The sequence below is a fragment of the Tursiops truncatus genome, chromosome 12 (genome assembly GCF_011762595.2).
Source record: "Tursiops truncatus isolate mTurTru1 chromosome 12, mTurTru1.mat.Y, whole genome shotgun sequence".
Taxonomy (NCBI): Eukaryota; Metazoa; Chordata; class Mammalia; order Artiodactyla; family Delphinidae; genus Tursiops; species Tursiops truncatus.
The window spans coordinates 39,364,361-39,387,062 of record NC_047045.1 but is presented as its reverse complement, the minus strand read 5'-3'; the positions used below and the strand labels follow the sequence as shown (position 1 = coordinate 39,387,062).

At 44.8% G+C, this 22,702-nt stretch overlaps 1 protein-coding gene across 2 annotated transcripts in view; it reads right to left on the bottom strand.

Moving 5' to 3' along the window:
* Positions 1 to 22,702, bottom strand: part of FOXO3 (forkhead box O3) — a 117,887-nt gene that overhangs the window by 6,856 nt on the left and 88,329 nt on the right. The window contains exon 3 of one of the 2 annotated variants that reach the window (XM_073789479.1): positions 12,234 to 13,669. The exons of the other annotated variant lie outside the window; for it this stretch is intronic. Coding sequence (XP_073645580.1) covers positions 12,269 to 13,669 — 1,401 coding nt within the window. The 3' untranslated portion in view covers positions 12,234 to 12,268. The remainder of the gene's footprint in view (positions 1 to 12,233; positions 13,670 to 22,702) is intronic. 2 annotated transcript variants of the gene reach the window in all.

The following is a 22,702-nucleotide window of genomic DNA, read 5'->3' as shown; positions in this document are numbered from 1 at the left end:
CACAGGAGGGAAGAAGGCAGAGGGCACCTACAACCCCCAACGTGGCATCGTTCTAAGCAGAATAGGGCATCGGCCCTGAAACCAGGGGCAGGAGGCCAGAGTGGGCAGTCTAGAGCAACAACCATCACAGTCTCACCCAAAGGTCCAGAACCTTCAGGGAACTTCATCATTAAGAAGGGAATGCACTGATCGTCACTCTTTCCTTCTTTGCAGAATGGGCTTGGGGCCCCTTGTGGCACTACATCCTGGAGCTCCCCCGAGGCCTCACAGGAAACGGCCTGTGCCTGGCGGTTCAACTGGGAGACGCCTGGCCCAGGTTTAGAAGTTTAAATTTGTCACAGAGGACAAACTGTTATTAACAGAGAAACCCCCGCTCCACAGGACAGAAAGGCAACTTGTTTCTCTGTGATAGAAGGCAAACAGTTTGTTTGTAAAATATTGTGAAAACAGAAAGGAAATGCAATCACTCTTCTAAGAGGAACACCAGATTCACCATTCACTAGGAAGACCTTACGATCAAAAATCGTCACAAGGACAGCGGCCCCTCACCTGCCTTAGATTTTTAACCTCTCTTTGATGGCTCAGTGTTTGCACATGTTTATCTGACTCCATCAAGGACTGAAAAAATGGAGGGAGCACATTAATGGGATTTAATGATACTTTGTTTGGATACAAGTTCCCTGCTTCTGATTGGTGCTCTCACCACTCTGACATTCTTTCAAGTAAGAAGCTTTAGTTAACTGTGAAGTTTACGTGTGTATGTTGATGCCCTTACGGATCTAAAAACACATCAGATTAAGCAAAATTTTTGGAAGGAAAAAGAAGCCTACAGCTGATGGGAATTACAGCTATCACGTCACAGTTACTAGGCAATGGGCCAACTAACAATAAATAGGCGAACACCGTCCCGTCCCATCAGCGACTTTCACTAACACGGAGAAAAATCTCTTCCCTCTCTCTCCCTGCCTAACACTTAAGTTTGAAATCAGGCTGTTGATGCAGGGAAAATGAAATGGGGAAACCAAATTATCACCACTAACTCACATGATGTTCTAAGAAAGGGCAGCACCTCCAAGAAACTGTACACAAAACGTAACAACCCCCATCAACTTTAAACAGGGAATAAAACATAAATGTTCCTGCTGCTGTCCTCCCACAGCTCAACTCCACTGTGACAAATCTGGATTTCTCAGCAGTGTTTTCATCTTCCTGGCAGAGAGGAAAGGAATAAGACCCCCGATACCAAATATGACAGGGAAGGAAAAAGAGCCACAGGGATGAAACTCTCCTATCTGCAAATCCATACAGGTTATCCACGGCTTTCCTAGCTAAAACGGAAAGATCTTTGGAGGAAAGTCTGCTTGAAACTCAACATTAAAGTGAAATATCACTTTCCTCACTCTTTAAACGTAATTTAAGCCAAACTTGCAACCCCTGGGGCAAACTGGGAACTAAATATGGAACGTTCAGGATAGAAAAGGAAATGAATTGATATTCACTTGATCTGACAGGGAAACTTCATGTGTTCAGAGAACAGGTGTGGGTTTCAGAGTATGAATGTTTCTACCCGAGTAGAGGGAAAAGAAATGCCTGCCTGCCACCATCTTAATTTGGTTAATTTTTCAAAATCTTCTGGGTTGGAACGGGCGATAACAAGGACTTAGGGAAGTGCATGAAAACCAACCTGGGGTTCAGGGACTGCAGGGGCCTTGCTGATTAAAATGCAGCCTTCTGCCTGCAAGGCTGGCCCAACAGAGCCATCCTCCAAGACAGCCCAAGAAGGGGAATTAGGAGGTGCAGCTCTATAAAAATCCATTTTAGCAAATGCTGTCAACTTGCCATTTTAGAAGCTGAATAGTTTACGAGGGGAAAGAAAACAGGTATGGAAATTCTGGCCAAATTTGTACACAGCTGAGGAGCCTCCCTGAAGGAAAATCACGTTTCTAGAAAGGGCAGCTCACAGGCTTTCTAAGGGGCAAGTAAGTACTTATGGAGAACGTGGGATGTTACAGGGAAGCTTTAAATAAACTTTTCATGGCAAAGGTGACACTCAGGAAGATACTGGAAAGACACTCAGCTAGACTTTTTTTTTTTTTTTTTTAAAGCTTAGTTTGTGTAAAAGCGTGACCTGTGTAAGCACTGCTTGCAGCTGCCTCCTCCTGTAATTCCTGGGCTTCTCAAGGTGGCAGCTGAAGCCTGTCCGCGAAGGCTGGCGACAGGCCACTGAAGAGCTGTCGCCTCCAGGACGCTTCAGGACCTGGATCTGGTGTGGACTGCCCTTCCAGCCAGCCTGTGTGCTGTGCTGATAAACACAGGAAGAGGAGAGAAGCTGCCACCCTAGCACTTCACAGCTGAGGGACACAGAGCAGGAGTGACCTGCACAGAGACGCAGACCTTCTGCTGCTCAGACTGTAGGGATTAATGATGATTAATACAAATTTAAGAAAGTCCTGTCTCTGTCTTTACTTTGGGGCAGAGATTATGGTGACCAATATTCTTTGTGCATCCGGGGTCAAATATGGTGACTGCAATAGCAGAAACATGATACTTGTTAATTTACTGTCAAGAGCAAAGTCGCAGAGATTTCCGATTTTCTTAAGATTCTTAGATTTTCAAACCACACAGCACAACTTGCAAAGTTCTGGATTACAATCTTTTAAAGAACTGTTTTTAAGGCCAAAGACCTTAAGGGGCTTTTGGATCCTTTCTGGATGCATGGTTACTTAGCCTTAATTATAATACTCCAAAACCCTGGCTGGCAGAGTCCTGGGGGTCTGGCTCCGCTGTCCTTAACACGCTTTAACACCCCCTCCTGCTTATCCGATGGGTCAGGTTCAGTGCCTTTGCCTGGTTTGCTCTCCCCATCCAAACATCCAGATGGCTCTTCCAGCCCCACCGGCCCCAGGCCGTCCTCTGCTAAACTCCTAAGCCACTTACCTGGCACCTCATCACATAGTGCCCAGAATGGTTACTTTCTCATACACACTGAAGTCCCAATATATTGAGGGCAGAGCAAAGACTTCAAATCAAACCAAACACTTACGGAGCATCTACAATTTCAAGAGCGCTGTCTTAGACATGGTATTTACCCACAAGAAGTGCACATTCCAGCAGGGACACATTTTCTTGATGTCCCAAGTAGCCTGGAAAGTTGAAACAGAGGAGAGGCACACAATAAATGTTGGCTGAGTAAATGAACGAGCCAACTCCTGGAACAGCCCTCTCTTCCTCTCTGCCAATTCAAATGCTTAACACCCTTTTAAGCCTTACAGCTTCCACAAAGCATTTTAAACAGACTCGCATTTGCTAAGAGTTAATCTCATTTGAATCCAAGCAGTACCTACTGCTTATGGGACAAGACCTAGAATTTTAATGATCCCCTTTCGGGAGGAGGATGGCTTCTGATGAAGTTTCTATTCAGAAGAATATGAGAAAAAACTCATACTTCTTGTAAGATGAAACCTCCTAAGGACCAATACAAGGCACAGTTTTAACATCCATATTATTTTATTTTTAAAATAAAATTTTAAATAGGATTTAATAAAGAATTTACCTTCTGCCATCCTACCAAACCCATTCTTTATTACCAGCCCCCCGAATTAAGAGTCACGCTACTCTCTCAAATTGCTGTCACTGCTAAAGTGATTCACCATTTAGAAACACAAGGGAAATACTTAGAGGAAATATTTCCAGGAGGAAATACTTAGAGCCATAAACCATGACCTGAATATCACAATGTTTATGTTTACTGGGTGTGGCCCCATCCTGCGTGACTCCTCACTGCATTTACTGGCTAGAGGAGGTATGGGGACAATTGGGAGCGTGCAGCTACCCCTTTGGGCTGGGATGCCCTACCTCCCTTGGGACTGAGTGCAAGTGTGGCCGTAATGCTCCAGCCCGTCTAAGGGTCCAGCTACCAAGCACAAAAGAGGGAGGTCTCCAAAGTCTTCTTTTTCCTGCTTTAGATATGCAGGGTTTTGAAGACAATCTAAATTTTCCAAAAGTGATTCTGAAATCGAAAACACAAAATCAGCTATTTTAGTTCCACAAAGTCCAAACCACTCATCCACCTGTGAGGTATGACCAGGACATGCAGGTAACACAGATGGCAGCAACCACACCAGTGCAACCGAGGAAGGAAACCAAGAAGGAACAGAAAGGAGGGTCTCAGGGTAGCTCCAAGATCGACAGAGACAGAGGCCCGTCTGTCCTGAGGGCGGCAGGCCGGTGGGAGTGCAGACCCAGGAGTGAGGTGGACCCACACGGTGGGTGGCCCTCCTCTCCCCGCTCAGCCTGACCAGCACCTGGCGGTACGTGTGCTGGGAGCTCCTCACCTCGGCTCTCCACCCCCGACCCCGACCTCAGCCAGCAGGACAACCTGAGTTGACTGGGGCTGGGCAGCGAGTGCATTCAGGAGGTAGGGACACTACCAACTAAGGGATACCTTCTAACAGGTCTATCAGTCAACACATATTTTCTGATTACTTATGTTGGGCTCTATTGCTTTCCAATAATTTCTGAAGACACAAGTGATCAATGGAAGTTCCAATTAATTACAGTGGCATGTACACCAATAGAAGCCCAGTGGAAATTAATTTATAAATTCAACCTCAGAACTTCCGGCCTCTTCTTGGCCATTAATTTCCACTAAGGAGTCAAACTGAACACTCCACACAGACATGAATACTTAAAACAAAAAAATCTTATGGTCCAGATGTCTTTCAACAGAGAGAAAGACAGAGGAGAGAGGAAAGGGGAGGGGAAGGGGGAGAAGGAGGGAGGGAGACAGAGAGAGAGAACATACTGATATGCAAACCGTCAATCAAACCAGGACTGGCAGTTAAAGTTTTATCCTTAGAAACACTGGAATTATGCTCTGAGGGCTTCATGACTAAGTAATTCTCATCCTTTAATAAATGAATGTCATAGACTTTAGCAAAAAAAGAGGTTATTAAAAAACAGGAAAGTCTAGAATTACAGAGTAAGGTTCGCATCTGTTATTGGGAACAGAAACAAAACAAAACACCTGCAACCAAGTAGGCAGTAGCTCTTCTGGGTGGTATGTTTCACCTCCAGGCTTGGTATCTCTTCTCTGGAAGGAAAGCTCCTGGAGAAGAACAGCCCAGTTTCTCTGGGTTTTCACTGAACTTAGTTGGCAGATCTTAAAGATACAGTGACCATATTTTCTGAACCCCAAATTGTGTCACGTTAGCCAGTGACGGCGGGGGTGGGGGCAGTAAACCACCAGCTCTTGGGGAGGTGGGGTCCATGGCGAGACCACTGCCAGCATCCTGCCATTCGCTGTGTGGCAACGTTTCTGCTCCCAAGAAGTCCTAGGAGAACTGGAGCAGCTTTTTATTTCTCTGTGTGGCCACGGTGGCCTGGCAGTGGAGAGGGAAGATCAGATTTCCAGGCTCCCTCCCAACAGGAAGAGGCTCCACGCTGAGGAAGCAGAAACGGGGCAGGGCGAGGCTCCCCCCTCAGCACAGAGTGGATATGACAGCCTCCCTAAGGAAAGAAGGCGGAGGCCAGACAGCTAGGATTTCTCAGGCAATCCTTTAAAGATATTAATGGAACACCCTGGGTACCATATATGAACCTCCCCAATCCGTCTGTGGCAGAAGGTCCTTTTTATTAGTGAAAATATAGCCCCTGTCCTGGGTATCCCTAAATTGGCAGGCAGGACTTCTAGGGGACATCAAAGGTTTCACACAACAGGCAATTGCTATACCTTTTTAATGAAAAGCAACCTAACTGATTCTAGTTTATTGAGGAAAGTAATTGCTCTTTGTGCCAACAATGTAAGACTGGCTTGGTGCTTTCCTTAATTCTGCATTAACCTCCAGAACCATTTTAAGTAACAATAAACATTAAGTAACTTTTTAAAAAGTTGACGAAGGACATTAGGTCATATCAGAGATAGTCCTTACAAGAGCTCTGTGGGGTAGGTTTTCGTTTTAGCCCCATTTTACAGACAAGCAAACTGAGACTCAGAGAAATGGAGTGGCTTGACTCAATGACACATAACCATAAAAATGGCAGCCTTCTGCTACAGATTCATAGGTTCTCTGCTGTACCACAAAGGCATTATTTTACTTGGGGTGGGCTGCAGGGGAGGCTTTTTAAATCCACATCTCCCCTCGGAGCAGAGCCCCAGGGACAGTGATCTTGGAGTGGGTGGCTGGCTCACATTCAACTGTGATGATGAACCAGTTCTAGAAATCAAACAGAAAAGCAAGTCTCCTGCAGGGCTTTTAACATGAACCAGCATCTGGATTTAGTCTGAACTCTGCCCTATCAGCATGGAGCCTATGTTTTTATCCCCCAAAGACAGGTGGAACAGACCACGTGATAACGGAACAGAACATCTGAAAGAGCAGGGTTGTCCCAGAAAACCAAGCATGCAAGGTTGCCACTGCCCCATGGGTCCTTTGCTCCACCCCTGCATGGAAAGCAGTCTTTTCCCCTGGGACAATGGTCACCGTCACCACCACCACCACCACCACCACCACCACCACTGCACCACATCCCCAGCCAGGCCATGCACACCTTGAGGGTGAGACCCTATTTTATCTTCCTCTATCCCCTGTGCCCAGCACACTGCAGGTACTCAATAAACAAATTTTGTTTAATAAATTCAGACTTTTCCTGAGCACTTCAACCAACGTGGGACCTACCATTTTGCCAGGCAGCTAGCTCATCCAAGAGTAGAACCCACCCTGTGGCTGAGAAAGGCTTGATGTATGACAAGGTCGTACAAAAAGCTCCAGTAAGAATCAAGAGGAAAAAGGGCAAAGAATCCCTCGTTCTTAAGAGGCTGCTGACCTCTTTCAGGATTTCTTTAGGGGGTTCCTTAGGACACTGGTCCTATGGTTTCCGGGAGAAGAAGGATTTGATTCGAGATGTCAGATAAACTTAGGAGACACTGCAATCCGATCCTAGAAGGTTCATAACATACATTAACTTCTAAGGCTCTGAGAAGTCCTGCAGCAAACAACCCTATTTAACTTTATTTAACATGGCGTTCCTCAGACATTTGACCACAGAATCTATTTTCCACTTAATACCCATGAATATCCTGAGGATTGAGTATTCTGTGAAATACTTTGAGAAACACCGACCCACGGGACCTCTGAATATCTGAAGTGCCTGTCACTAGTTCACAATACAAAATTTTAATTCATTTTAGTTTTTAAAATTTTAAACTTCAAAATAATTTGGATGGGGGAAAGCAGTATTTTCAAATTAAATGAACATACCAACAAAACCAGGGTGAAGTCTCTTGCAAGGTGGGGAATCTCCATCTTGGAATGAAAATCCAGCATTAAGACACGTGTCTCCAAGTTGGGAAGAGAAAGCAGTGAACAAACATCCTTCTACCTGCCCCAGGGCCATGGGGGACCTCTGACAGGCCAACCTCTCTGGCCATGGCACAGAGGCAGGTCCCAACAAGCCCCCTTCTCCCATCTCTATACAGAAAGGTATGCCTATGAGAAGCAGGCCCCTGGGGGAAGACTCTACTTACAGAAAACATTATTTATAAGATGAATATTGAGCATTATGAACACTCTGAAAAGAAGCATTTAACGGGAGCTTAAAGTGTACATGAAGTTCCAGTAGTAATTCTGGTGATTTTCATTCCACTTATTTATGTTCCACACAAGCTCTGTGGCCAAAAGAGACCTGCCAGAAAGCCATCTATAAATGCTACTGCATGAAGAGCAGCAGTCACTCAGGCTCTGTCCCCATGCTTAGCAGGCTGGCCAGTGGTGAGCAAAGGCGCATTAAAAACCCGACAGACCCAGGAAGAGCAGCCTTAGTGCTGGACGTCACTGCTTTCCAGGGAAACGGGTGTACGTAAGGAGTGTACCAGCCTCTGCACAGAAAACGTCTTTTCAGGGCTCTTGTCAATTTTCTTTCACTGTTGTCAACACTAGGAACATCCAGACAGCCATTCTCTCCATGAATGACAGTTCAGACTTTGGGTTTTTTAAAAAGTAAGAATAAAGATCCCTGCAGGTACAGAATTCTTGAGGCTAGTACACTATAACCAAAGACTAGACAACAGTTCACAAGTGCAAGTAACAGAGTACGTTCTCCACGCAGTACGTACTGCACGTTATATTCCCTAATGGAAATATCTATCAGTACATCAAGAAAAAACATCACATGAGTAGCCTATGATATTGTCTGTCTTTGGTTAGAATCAGTCCTATCCCCCAACATGAATATTTAAAGACATAATGGAATCACAGCATTTAAACATCAGTCCAACAAGTATCAAAGATTTGTTCCTTTTGGGAAGTAGCCTAAATTTAAATTCTCAACGGCTTCCAACACCAGGACCTGCTGTTGCCACACTAGTATACCACTGTTCCTTTACAGTTCCATATCATCGCATATCCCTTACGGTGGCAATTTCACAGACAGAATGTTAGGTTTCAGGTTTAAAAGTATACATACTATGCACCCTTAAAATTCTATGACTTTGCTAAAAAATACAACAACTAGTGAATATAATAAAAAAGAAGCAGACTCACAGCTAGTGGTTACCAGTGGGGAGAAGGAAGAGGGGAAGGGCCAGATGGAGGTAGGGCATTGAGAGTTACAAACTATTAGGTATAAAATAAGCTACAAGGATATGTTGAACAACACAGGGAATAAAGCCAGTATTTTATAATAACTATAAGTGGAGTATAACCTTTAAAAACTGTGAATCGCTATATTGTATGGCAACTACAATTCAATTTAAAAAACTAAATAAATCTTATTGGTTAAACAAACAAAAAAACCCAAAAAACAAACAAAAAAAACAACTCTACAATTCTGTCCTCTTTTGACAGATGAGAAACCTACTATTCTAAGAGATTCATCAGTGACATGGCCAGTGGCACAGACAGGAAGAGAACTACCTCTCTCCTCTCCACCTGGGGTTTTCCTAGTTAGTATTTTCCAATCCTTATCATAAAGTTGTTTAAAACGCAACTAAGTATGGGGCTGCTCCCTAATGGGGTCTCCAAATGCCAAAAGATGAAGACGAACGAAAAAGCATGTGAACTTAGGCACCTTCTGACATCAAAACTACAGTGAAACTGACGTTGCTTTCCTGCAAGAACAGACACATGTCAATCTCAGGAGGGCTTACCGGAGGCACAGCCCTGAAACCACCACACTTGCTCACAGCCATGCCTGCTGCCAATCTGTACACATGCACACCAAGCTTCCCCAGTGCCTGAGAGAAGCAAGTGCCCGTCATACCCCAGTAGCTGGCACTCACAAAGAGGTACAATTATTCTTTCCTTTTCCAGATAGACCTGTAGGTCAAAGGATTTCACACGTGATCTATAAAATGAATGACATGTGTGAAACACCCACCCCTCCAGAGAAGCATCTCACCACAGCTCTCCAGCAAGACTGTCTGTCAACTGGACAGAACTGCTCCGGCGCCCACTCGGGGTCACATGACCTTCAGTTAGCAAGGCAGGAAGTGAGTCTAGAGAATACCACAACTACTGGCTTGAAAAAAAAAAAAAGTCAAACCAAGAAAGTCATTATAGAACAAATCTTGGGAAGCTGAGGTGCTTAATTTGGGAGAAGTGAATTCTGAGACTGTGACCCAAGTCCTGTTTTGTGAATTCAGGAGAATCTTCAATAAAGCGATAGCCACAAGTTTACTGTAAAAGTAAGAATATACATTAGGCCACACATGCTCCTGGCTATATAGTGGAGCAATTTATTCCAAAGCAAAATGGAAATCCTAGAGCCAGAAACCAGACTCCCTCAAAGCCCTTCACAGTCTTCAGGATGTTTCTTTCTCTTGTTCTGGTCATACTGAGCTGGTTTACTTTCAGGAAAATTTGGTGACTTTTCATATTTTTTACTCAAGAAATATCTCCTCAAAAACACTTCACCCAAAATATTTTGAGAAAAAGGTGACTAAATGACCCTAATATTCCAAAAGGGTATAATAATAAAATGCATACTTTTAAAAGTAGTTACTTATTATCAAAATAATAATTCACTAAATATATTTTTTTAAACATAAGTATTTAAATCTCCCTTAAAAATATATATATATATTTTTTGCGGTACGCGGGCCTCTCACTGTTGCGGCCTCTCCCATTGCGGAGCGCAGGTTCCGGACGCGCAGGCTCAGCGGCCATGGCTCGCGGGCCCAGCCGCTCCGCGGCATGTGGGATCTTCCTGGACCGGGGCACGAACCCGTGTCCCCTGCATCGGCAGACGGACTCTCAACCACTGCGCCACCAGGGAAGCCCTCCCTTAAAATATTTTTATACCACCTTTTAGAATTACACACACACACACACACGAAAAGTCTGCTACTGAATTAAAAGGAAAACCTACACTTGAAAAATAAGACAAAAATTGATGGCACATTTTCTTCTCAATGAACTAGAAAGTGGATTCCTTACAACCAAACCAAAATTAAAACCTACTGTGTCTTCAGAAGCCACAATCATATTCCTCTTCTTAAAGGAAGACAAACTGTTCTTCTAAAAGCCAAATATCTAAATTTCTCAAGGCAAGTCTCCACCAGTCCGAGTTCTGGCAGTACGGAAGTGTGTCACCCTTCTTAGCTTCTGCTGCAGTCTTTTTACCGTCTCAAGGGCTATTAAATGACTCGAAACAGATGTCTGAGTGCCATTAGGGACCTGCTTCTGCCTGGGAAAGCGGAGAAGCTGAGCATCACAACACTCTCGACATTCCACTTTCGACAACTACCCATGAACGGGATGAGCTCATCACAGGAGACCCTTATAATTCCTTCACCAGGGCAGAGGGTTAAACAAGGCTCAGCTTTTTATGGCTTTGAATCCCATTTCTCTTTCACACCACTTAATAAAGAAGAGTGTAAGTAGCTTGCTGATACTAAAAAAAAAAAAAAAAGGAACTGGGGCATAAAAAGAGCCCCTGAACATGGGAGGGTCTGGGGGTACAAATGTGTTATAGCAGAAGACCCCAGTGCTCATCTTACTACTTGAAGATTGAGAGTTCTGGGGCAAGCAAGCTTGTATGTTACCTACTGATTCTGGCTCCGGTTCAGAGCACTTCTCATTTTTACCATCTAGAGATAATTAGGAAGAACGATTATGGTTCAAGCCATTCCAGAAATAGGGATTCTGGGTCCAGCTGTGTGACCCTGGGCAGACCACTTAACCTCTCTGGGCTCCCTGCTTACTCATGTATCAGTCGGTATGTGTACCTAATAACACCGCACATACTTCAGCCCACTGCAGTTTTACAAAGCACGTTCACACACTTCAGTGCATTTGATTCTTGCAATAACCCTGTGGAGTAACAGGGGCTATTATCCTCATTTTATAAAACTGGAAATTGAGGTTCAAAGGCTAAGTGACACACTCCCAATAGCAACCAGAAAGCAGTAGAAGTGGAACGGAACCCTCAACTTCCGATTCCAGTCAAATGCTTCTCTTTTCTTGCCACATCATGTTGCATGATCTCTCTGGTTCCAACAGAATTAAAATGCCACAATTTAAAAAATCTCTGTCGCCATTCACAACTCTTGTCACCGTTTGGAACCGGACACCATTTATACACTGGGAAAAAGAAGCACATGAGTTAAGTGCTCTCTCACATTAAAAACTTCTGTTTTCTATTTAATTCTTTTTGCTCTTTTAAATGTTTAGATGCTGAGTGCTAATAAAGATTGCTTAGTACTAATGGTGAAGAATCTAACAGATCTTGCTTCTTGGAAATACTCCTGTATGAAAGAGTCCAGAAAGCATAGTCTACTGTCAAATTAGAAGCACCTAAAAATTGTTACTTTGCTGGATAAAAAAGATATAGAAACCGTAGCATCGAAGATGGACAATGGCAGTGCTGGACCTGAGAGCCTAAGAAAGGCCCTTTGGCTGCGTCCTTAACCTTGATGTTTGTGTGGCCTAAGGTCCCCTTCCTCCCATCCCTTCTCTCCTCATCCATCCATCCAGTAGGGGGACCTGTGTCATAGGTCAGCGAGGGTGACTGGATACAAAGAAAAATGAAACCTCTGAATGTGTATTCTTTTTACTGGCAGTAAAACTCCTGAGCTGTCAGCAAACTGTGGGGAGGGGCACCTGACAGCCCTATTTGTTTTGCTGGTACCACTCAGAATGAACTGGCTGGGAGCCAGGTTACTGTGCACCACGTAAATGAAAGCCATTGTCCCCCACCGCCCCTGTTATTACTATGCCGTAGCCCTGGGCACTGACCTGCTCTGCCCACTTCCCCTTTCCTCAGTGAGCCTTCAGCCTGGCACCCAGCTCTGAGATGAGGCCTGCTTAGCACCAGTGAAGCTCCCCACATTCAAACCAACAACGTTCTGTGTGGAGATGAGTGAATCAAAGTTAAAATCCAACCCATCAGCATCCATGAGTTCGCTACGGATAATGGACTCCATGTCACATTCCAAGCTCCCATTGAACATGTCCAGGTCCAAGTCGCTGGGGAACTTCTCGTGGCCCATGACGGGAAGGTGTGCACTAGCTGAGTACAAGGAGGAGCCTGAGAGAGAGTCCGAGAGGGTTTGCATAGACTGGCTGACAGGAGACTGCTGCTGGTGTTTGGCTGACCCGAGGCTGCTGGAATCGCTCAAGCCCATGTTGCTGACGGAACTTGACAAGGCACGGCTGCCACCGAGAGCGCCCTGGGTTTGGTGCTGGTGGTGGAGCAAGTTCTGATTGACCAAACTCCCCTGGTTAGGCTGGGCGGCAAAGGACATCATTGGATCGCTGCGAAGCATCACGCTCCGGCGGGAGTTCTGGGCGGACACAGCGGTGCTGGCCTGAGACATCAAGGGGTCCGACTGGGTCATCATGACATCGCTGTGGCTGAGTGAGTCCGACGTGAGCAGGTCCTGGAGTGTCTGGTTGCCGTAGTGCGACATGGAAGAGAAGGTGGCTGGCTTGTTCTCTTGGATGGTCTGCATGGGAGACTGACGCAGGGAGTTCAGAGACGAGGGGCCAAACACCGTGCTGCTGAAGGAGCTGGTGGGGGAGCCCAGGCCGGAGCCCTTGGTGGTGTATGGGAAGCTGGAGCTGCGCTGCATGAGCCCTCCGGGGGGCGACGGCTGGGACGCAGGGAGCGCGATGTTGTCCAGCAGGTCGTCCATGAGGTTGTCGGCCAGCCCGTCGTTCAGATTCATGGTGCCCGCCATGTCGGTCAGCCGGGGCAGCTCCACGGTGCACGGCTTGCTGACGGAGGGGGACAGGCTGGCCGAGCTGCTGTAGAGCATGGGGGAGAGTGGCGCGTCATCATCCTGAACGTCGTCCAACTCCGTGCTAGCCAGGATAGGGGACAGGCGGCCACTGACCGTGCTGGCATTGGAATTGGTGCGTGAGCGGAAGTCGGTCCACGCATCCAGCTCATCACTGCTGCGAGACGTGGGGCTGCCGGGCCACTTGGAGAGCTGGGAGGGACTGTCGTCGTTTGACTCGGTGGCGGTCTGCAGGGCTGCCTTCTTCTTGGCTGCACGGCCCCGGCTCTTGGTGTACTTGTTGCTGTTGTCCATGGAGACGGCCCGCCGCCGGGGCGCCTTCCCGCTCTTCCCCCCGTCGGGGTTGATGATCCACCATGAGCTCTTGCCGGTCCCCTCATTCTGAACCCGCATGAACCGGCTGTGCAGCGACAGGTTGTGCCGGATGGAGTTCTGCAGAGAGAGAAGGGACAGTGCAGATGAGCCAGAATGGTCCAAACTGAGCACTCAGAAGAAACAGTTGCTAATCAGACTCATTTTTTAAAGCAACCTCAGAGGCTAAGGGGAAAAAAAAAAAAGGCTTTGCATGACCCTCCTTGGCTTGGTATTAAATGACAGTATTGAAAATGGCAAGCTCCGTATTTAGAGGGTGGGAGACGGTTTCATATCCAGGAAATGCGGGGATGTAGGAGCTCACTGGCATTGTTCTTCTTAAATTCCCAAGTTTTATTGTCCTTTCTGTAACTGTACTTCCTATACTGAAGTTCACACTTATAATGTATTACCACACCATTTCTCCCTGCGCTTTGCAATAAACCTCCCTGGCTCTCTAAGGATAATTAATCACTTAGGGGGCTATTTTATTCTATTTTGGTCCCCTCCTCCTCTAGTACAGAGGCAGCATCTACCTTTTCTTAACCACTTCTATGAACCCAGAACTGGTGTGAATTGTTACCAATCCTTTCTACGACTCCATCTCCTCCTGCCACAATTTCACACCTGTCTCACAAGCATAAGAAAAAAATGGTAAAGTAGGATTTGCTGAGTCGACAGAAGTAGGCAAGTTTCCCATTCAAAAAAATTCCAAATAATTTATACAGACACTCCCTCCTCAAGGCAATGTGGTCTGAGCACACTTCCTTCCTTCCGAAGAGTACAGTATAGAAAGAGGCGGTGGGGGAGAGTAACTTTACTGTGAAGAAACCTGACATCTCAGCCAGGTGATCAACATCAACATCAACAGGGCAAAGTCAGGTTGATAACAGGCACTAGCTATAATGTGATGAAAACAGCACCTTCCTCAGTGGTCTTCCTTCCAAAACCCATCATGCCAGTCTAATCATGAGAAAAACTGCAGACAAATCCCAGATAAGGAACATTTTAAAATGCCTGTCCAGTAGGTCCACGGAGCCTAAGGAAGCATGATGACTACATATAATGTGGTATCCTGGATGGGAAGCTGGAACAGAAAACGGATATTAGGCAAAAGCTAAGGAAATCTGAATAAAGCACAGATCTTAGTTAATAACAATAACGTATCGACATTGGTTTATTAGTTGTGACAAATGTACCAAACTAAGATTGGATGTTATCAACAGGGGAGACTTGACGTGGACACCCAACATCAAGAACTCTCTGTACTAGGTTTGTAGCTTTTCTGTAAATCTAAAACGATTCTGTACTGAAAGGTTTATTTAAAAAAAGAAAAGAAAAAGGGCAAAATACCCTCGAAAACCTCACAACTGCACCCATCTTGCAAGAATCCTCCTGGCTTGGTAGACAAGCCCAGTTAACAGGGATGACCCAGATCCAGTCCTATCTCTGCCACCGACCAACCATGTGACCTGAGCAAATCGTTTAATCTGTCTGCAACAACTTCAGTTCTTCTTCACTACAGCCATAACATCCAGACCGTCCCTCCCTGACAGGGATGACGTAAGGATGATATATGATAACATACTTCCGGAGCCAGTCACGCTACCAAGTCAGGGTACTCTTACTGCTATTATAAAGCACAGGGTCATCGCCTGGGGAGGGCTCATTCTAATCTGAAAATGCCTCATGTGCAGTAAAAGAGAGGAGTTGATGGTATGTGCCACACCTGGAATAGCACCTGCAGGCCAGATGAGTTTTTATTTGCAAGTTAAAAAGACAGAAGATATTGCCTGCTGCTGTCTATTAAATACAAACCATTCTAAAAGCTACCGTAGTTTAAAAAAAAATTGGCAATCACCAACTGTATTTATGTAGAAGATACAAATACATGTGTTCTACCAGAATGTTTTTAAAACATAGAAAGTGAGCAGGATTTCACCATACGTAAATAACCCAAAATACTCAGAGTGTTTCCCGTGTACATGTTCCCATGCAAGGATGCCCAGCAGCTCTGGCTGGGCAATGAGCATCAGCAACCATGGGTCATAATTCGGCATTTCTACGACAGCCACAAAGACGCGTTTGAGAGTAGAAAACAGGCAACGTGCTGAGTATCTGGTGAGACAAATGTTGCCCATGAGACTATATATCCTGCTTCCCTTTTACTCTTATGGTTTTTAAAAGAATAATGGCATCTCTATGAATGGTTCAGAAATCACATTTCTTTAAAAAGTAAAACACCTTCTCAATAAAGATATGAAGCATGCTCTTAAAACTCACTCTGCAGGGTTCAACAAGCAGGCAAGTGCGAGGTGGTTCTATTACTGAGTACTCAGACAACTAGCTGTATTAACTAAAAACTTAAACTCAAGCTTCTCATTGAAAAAACAGGGTGGTCCTGAAGCTCTGTGGGGGCAATGTAGACGCTAGCCGAATTACCCCTCCCCTGGCCAGCCCCCTTTGCTCTAGATTTTGGAAAGAGTTCATACCAACACCCAGAATTAGCAATGACCAATCGTAAGTACCCAGTTATCCACCCGCCCTTTAAAAAGCATTTGGAGATTTTTTTTAATGCATTTTTAGTCTCACAATTCCAAACCAAGTAAGAAAGAAAACGAAACCTTTAGAGACCTCCAAAATGTTCTCTATGGATTTTCTAATGGTCATCTATTTCTACAACTCTAAACCCCAACAATGTATGTGTGTAATTTTATAAAATTACAAGCTACCATTGGTTAGGAATTTGGAGAGAGAAATTAAGCTTCTGTAGGGGTTTGTGGTAAAGGGGCCGGAATACCCACAAGGAGGACCAGAACCACAGCCTGTCAGGGCCCAGGTCCCTAATTGCAAGAGGGAAGAGTGAGAGCCTGCCTGATTACAGCACCGTCAGTTACGGTGGGCCAGAGCTTTTAGATTCCTCGACTCTAATCCTCCTAGTAAACCCGCAAAGTTGGTGCCCTCATCATATATATGAAGGCTCAGACTGAGAGAAATTAAATAACTTACAGAAGGTCACACAGCTAGTGTCTATAAGAACCAAAACAAACTTGTTTTCCCAACTCCACTCCAATGCTTCCTCTGCAACCTTTCCCAGGTCTGTCACCAAATTAGACAGAAGTCATCGTGCTATCTGTGCTGACATCTAAAAAGAGAAACTTTTAAGAAAGAAGAAGGATACAAAGGCACTATGACTATAATTTTGTTTGTGAAATAGTTAAGGGTAATAATTTGGTAGGTCTTTCCTAAAAATGTTTTTAAAAGAAAGTCTTTAGAAGAGCAAGCCTGAAAGTAAAGGCTCATCCTATAGCCCGCATTTGTGTTTCTTTACTAAGGTGGCCATCGTAGCATTCATCCTAAAGAGAGGACAGTGGTTACCATACAAACCAATATAAACTACCCTTAGATTCTGAAACAAAACCCAACTTATTAAATGGGTGATTAGCTTCAGTGTCCAATCTTCGCTCAATTCTTGTTTTAGAGGTTACTAGTGGCAGAATACATCTCCCTAAGGCATATTACCTACAACCCAACACTCGGACAGGTTTTTCCAGTTCCATTACTAAGACGACGCAAACAAAAACCTGTGTCACCACCATCCTCACAGTCCCCAGCCTTCCGTTTATAAAATCCACAATCTGAAGGGGACGGGGGGCATTGACAAAGGCCATTCAATGTGGCCCCTCTGTCTATTTCTAGCTCAAATGCCCCTCACCCTAATATGGTCAGATACCAGAAATGTATTCTGCCTTTTTGCCTCATAGGTCATGATTCTAATCACCAGGTTCTCTAACTAAATTTCGGTGAAACAGGAGAAGGTGAATAAATGCCAGAGAAAATATCAGAACTACAACGTTTCCCCAGCACCTTCCCTGATAACGGAAGTTAATGGTGATATGATTTCTGTTAAGATTTCAAACCGCCCCTCCCTCACCTCAATCCCAGGAATGAAGACATGGAATTTATAAAACGAGACAAGCCAATTATAAAATCTTCTTATGATCTGTAGTTTAAGTTCTCTAAAGACCTCTCCACTGGAGGCTCTAAATTAGTTTCCAATGTACTGTGTGCGTTTTAAACTATAAAACTACCATCAAAAATATTCTATGGTTTTCCACTAATTCATCTGTCATACCAAATAGTCCAAGTTTGTAAGACGTAACATTAGTTTGGGGGTTGAGAGCTGACAGTAAAGGAGGGATGGTTTGATAGGACTAGAGTGATTTTTCTAATCACATCTAAATACACATTTTGAAATACATTGTGAGGCAGACCACTGTTAATTGGTCGGGTGTGCTTTCCTTAAGGCTAAGGTGATAAGGTAAATATAACCAACCAAGACTCCCATTGCTAGAGCTCAGGCCATTCTGTCATCACATTTGGTTACTAAAGGAGTCGATAAATTACTCTAACCCCAACCCTAAACCCTGTAAATAGTTCTGGTTATTTAAATCCACTACTAAGAAATCCAGAGACTGATGAATTAGAGCAAACCAAACATCTCTAGGAAGAAACTTTTGTCAGAGACAAATATGCCAGCTTTTTCCAACTTGGGCCCAAAGATGTAGAAAACCCCGCAAGCAACTATAACACGATGTCTCTGAAGAGAGAGCAGAGATAAAAATGAGACGAAGAGTATTCTTATGTCAATCTTCTCTTTAACAAAAAGATTTACACTGAAGCAAGGCCTGCACTGGGGCAGTAAACACTTTAGGTGTAATTAGTAACAGAGCTGTCAAACCTGTCCTGTGTGACTGCAGCTGCCATCAGTGGCCTAATCCTTCGAGGAGGGATGTGCAGGTACGTGAAGGAGGCCGCCTGATGGAACTCACATTTCACAGCTGGGCTGACTGCGGCCGTGTGGCTCAGAGCCTGGAGATCCCTTTGCTTGGCTCTCCTTGAAGAAATCAGCATAAAAGATGACTGTCTTCATCAGAATCCGGTAATTCTTTTTCTTGCTATAATGAAGACAGTCTCCTAATGCAAGATACCTTTATCCCTAATGCTAAAGTGCACAGTCACTACAGTTATGCCAACTGGTTGTGAAGACAGATGGACCCCAAACAGATTAGATTAGATTAAGTGTCAGAGGGAAGCTGCCTGAAATGAATAAGTATTCCACCAATATTTACAAAGTGGCTAATTCACACATGCAATTTAATGTGGCCAGTGGAGGGAGGCAGGCTTCAATGTCAGCCAGGTCGGAGCTGGAGTCGTGGCCCTGGCATGTGTCCTGTGACCCTGGGCAATTGACTTAACCTCAGTTGCCCCTTTCATAAAACGGGGATAAAACACCCTCTCTGTCTAACTCTAGGATCTTTGGGAAGATTAAATGAAAGTACACATGCAAATTACTCATCGAGTGCCAAGCACAAAAGAGGCTCTCAACTGTCAGATCCCACGTACGGAAGCAGTGACATCACAAATGTTCACTTACTGTTTTCCGTACATCATATACTTGAAGCCAGAAGGGGAGAGGGTGGGCTCCTTCCAGGAAGAGATTTCAAACTCTTAAAAGTATTTCAAAGGTGCTGTGCCACTCAAGAGTAGCTGGTAATTTCCCAACTGTTGCTACCCTATGTCCGCTCCAGCCCCTTCCAACCCATGTTTACCTTGTAAAGACTGCCCACTAACCCAGACACCAGCTGCATGTGCTTCCCCTGGAACACAGAGAGGGTTTTGTCTGGAAGCAACATGTGGTATCTATTTATCTTTCTCAGCAACAGGCAACAAGGAATCCACTGACTTTAAAAATAAAAAGGGAGTTGTGTAATTTAACTCTTAAAGGCCTCCACCTTTCCCTCTCTCTCGCTCTTTTTGCTGTCTCAAAATGAATTATGGTTGTCAACTCCCAAGCCAGACCCACTGCTTCCCACCAAGCAGATTGCAGGCATTGCCCTGGTCCTCACGAGGGATTTCAGTGGGGACGATCTATCAGGCACTGCTTTTAAATCCAGGACTCATCTACCTTGCACACAGGACCAGCATTTCAAGTAGGTCTCCTTGCTTTGACTTGTTGGCACCGACAGTTCAAAATGAGGCTGCCAAAGGCCTGAATCCTAATATATGCAACTGCTGAACAGGAGATGATAAAGGTCACGTGAAAAGCCCAATGGAATCCGTGAGTCCTGGGGAGACCCAGGGGACCGTGTGCCACAGCAGAACAACACAGAGACACAGCTTCAGGAGAGGGCCTGGGAAGATGCCTCTGATTTATAACGACAGGCTCTTTCAAAGGCAGTTCTCTGGATGATGCCCTGATTTCTCTTATGCATCAGTTTTCCGTCCTGGCTGCCTCTTCGAATCACCTGGGGAGACTTTAAGTACTCACTCATAGAAACTGGTGTGGGTAAGGCCCGGGGAGGTACATCTTTAAAGCTCCCCAGATTATTCTAATGTGCAATTAGAGCTGAGAATCACTGGAATTTCCCCCTTACATTTCTACCGGCTGAGACTCTAAGATAATGATTCCCAGTCTTCCCAGGTCTGGTGCACAGCAGATGTTCTTTAAGTCCAAGTTTCCACCATTCAGAAGATAAGGATGAGAATCGGGCTCACAGATTTAAGCTGTGTTTATAGGTACAGAGTAAAATGGAGAGTTAGAGTAATTTATCAAATAACTGGGGTCCAGATATCTTTTTTCTTTAAAAAAAAAAGGTAAGGGGAAGGGTTCTTGACCTTGCACTGCCTTGTAGATGGTCACCCATTCTGCTCTGTGCCACTTCTCTACCCAGCACGGATAGACATGGACAGAAAAGAGGGTAAGTGGACTTTCCAAAAGTAGGAACTGATGATATAGGCTGAAGAAGGAATGGGCTGGGACCATAATTGATCCCTGTAATTTTCAGAATCTTCCCCAAATTAGCATGAAACCTCACATAATCTCTTTTATAACAGACTGTCCTTCGAACAAAATGCCAAAAAGATAGACTGCATAAAAATAACCACTGAAAAAGCCATACCCCAATCCTGAGGTACTTATTAGCTTCCATTGTTAAGAATACTTAATTATTACTTAATGAACTTCCCTGAGAAGCAAAGTACACATGCAGATCGCCTCAGTAACAATCACACAGTTTCTCCTTCCTCGACTGTACAAAACACTACATCACCGCACTCACTGCAAAGACCCTGGGTGGGGTAGGGGGAGGGAATACTGCAAAGGGCCAGGTAGTGCCACCATCCGAGGGAGGAGTGTGCAGGGCTGGTCCTTCTTACTAGACATTAGACATTTAGCTGGCTTATCCTCTTCCTCTACACTTTATCTACTCCGGGACTAACTTGTTCGAAAGCAAGTATGCAAAGTATGATGGCATAAAACAGACTTGTGAGTTACTATTTCCGACTATATGGAATCCCAGCTTCCCTGTCTTCAGACAGAGAAGAAAACTTACACATTCACATACAGGATTGCATAATCAACCCTGATGTGTAAGACAAGGTCCAGGCTAGCTCCAGTCTTACTTTTGTCTAAAACACTAAAAGTTCAAACCATTAAGGGACTTATTTAAAAATACGACGGCCTAAAATAAATAGTGTCGGGAATTTGCCTGAAGGATTAAATTTCCAGCTGGAAACAAGATTTCTGTTACATTTGCTGACAACTATCCTCTACCCGCAGAGGTCTCCTTGGAAAACTCACATTTGTTTCACGTTTTCATGCAGTAAGCAGCAGGTTCTGGCCCCTCCTTTGGAGGAATAAAATAATAATAACCTGGTGATCAACAAAATGAACCCATTTCCTACCCAAGCCAAGATACGTGAAGCTTTCTTAGGGGAGGAAGGACTAGGCAGACAATTTTTTCTGTCCCCAATTGAAAAAGAAATCCTAGATGGGAAGAAAGTCTCTTAAAGAGCTACCACACTATTACAGAGAGTTTTGTTGGGTTTTCCAGGGTGGGTTTTATTTTCATATTAACTTTTAAATTTTTTTCATTTAGCGATCTTTTCAAGCCCTTCCACAGCTGTTTCTGCTCTTGGAGGGCAAGAGGGAACATTCCATTCCTCCCAGCCAAACCTGCACTTCCGGCACACAGAGAACCCTGGCAGCCTTGCGCCCTCTGCCCACACCCACTCCCCGCAGCACCCTCCCCACCACCCGAACCCCCTGCTTCCAGACCCGTGTCCTCCTCCCCACCACCCGAGGAAGCAGCAACTAAGGGCATGTGCAATCAACAGAAAGACAGTCTCCAGAAAGCAGGTCAAAGCTGCAGCACTGGGCCACCCCTGCCCTCTTGCTCCAGGCTTGAACCCTGGTGTGACTGAATCCTTTCCCCTTCCCACAAGGAGCTCAGCAAACACACACCTTAAACTCCCCTTTAAGACCATGCAGGACTAGCCACACCAAATGGATGTGTCAAAGGGTTAAAACCATGAAGTTTCAGCACCTTCCTGAAACCGACTCTGCAAAGTAGAGCAAAGTGGAACAGAAACAGTTTTATTATTAACATACTTTTCACTTAGATTAAAAAAAAAATAAAGCTGCAAGTTTTTCCAGTTTGAAACTGTATTGTGGGTGGAAATGGAGAGAATAAAAGGGCACTGGGAATACACATCCAGAATTCTGGAATACATTAGAGTCTAATCACTTTCATGGCATTATATAAGTGATCGTCAGGGCAGGAAGTTCAGTAAAAAGTTAATACTGTGGAAAATGGAGAGGGCTGTGAAACCCATCTAGTAACAAGCAGCCTTAACTTTACAGTGAAAGAAACGGAAGACCAAAGAGATACAAGGCATACCTAAATTCAATCAGCTAGGAGGTGACAGCCAAGCTGAGACAACTCAGATCTCCTGGCCTTGACATGTTATAGTAATACCATCCAGAAACACCATTAGTCCCAGTGTCTGGATTACCATGACAACTGAAGTGGTGAACTGCAGGGAGCACGGAGGATGGTAAGATCTACCATCCACTCACCCATCCATCCACCCACCCATCCACCCATCCACCCATCCATCCAACTTCAGTCTGCCTTGCTTTACAACTTGAGGAATAGAAGTCTGTCTCCTCTAACACATACTGAACTCTTTACAACCAGACGCCATGTCTTATTATAGCTTTATCACCTAGCATGGGGCTGGCACAGAGTAGGTGCTCAAAAATATTTCTCT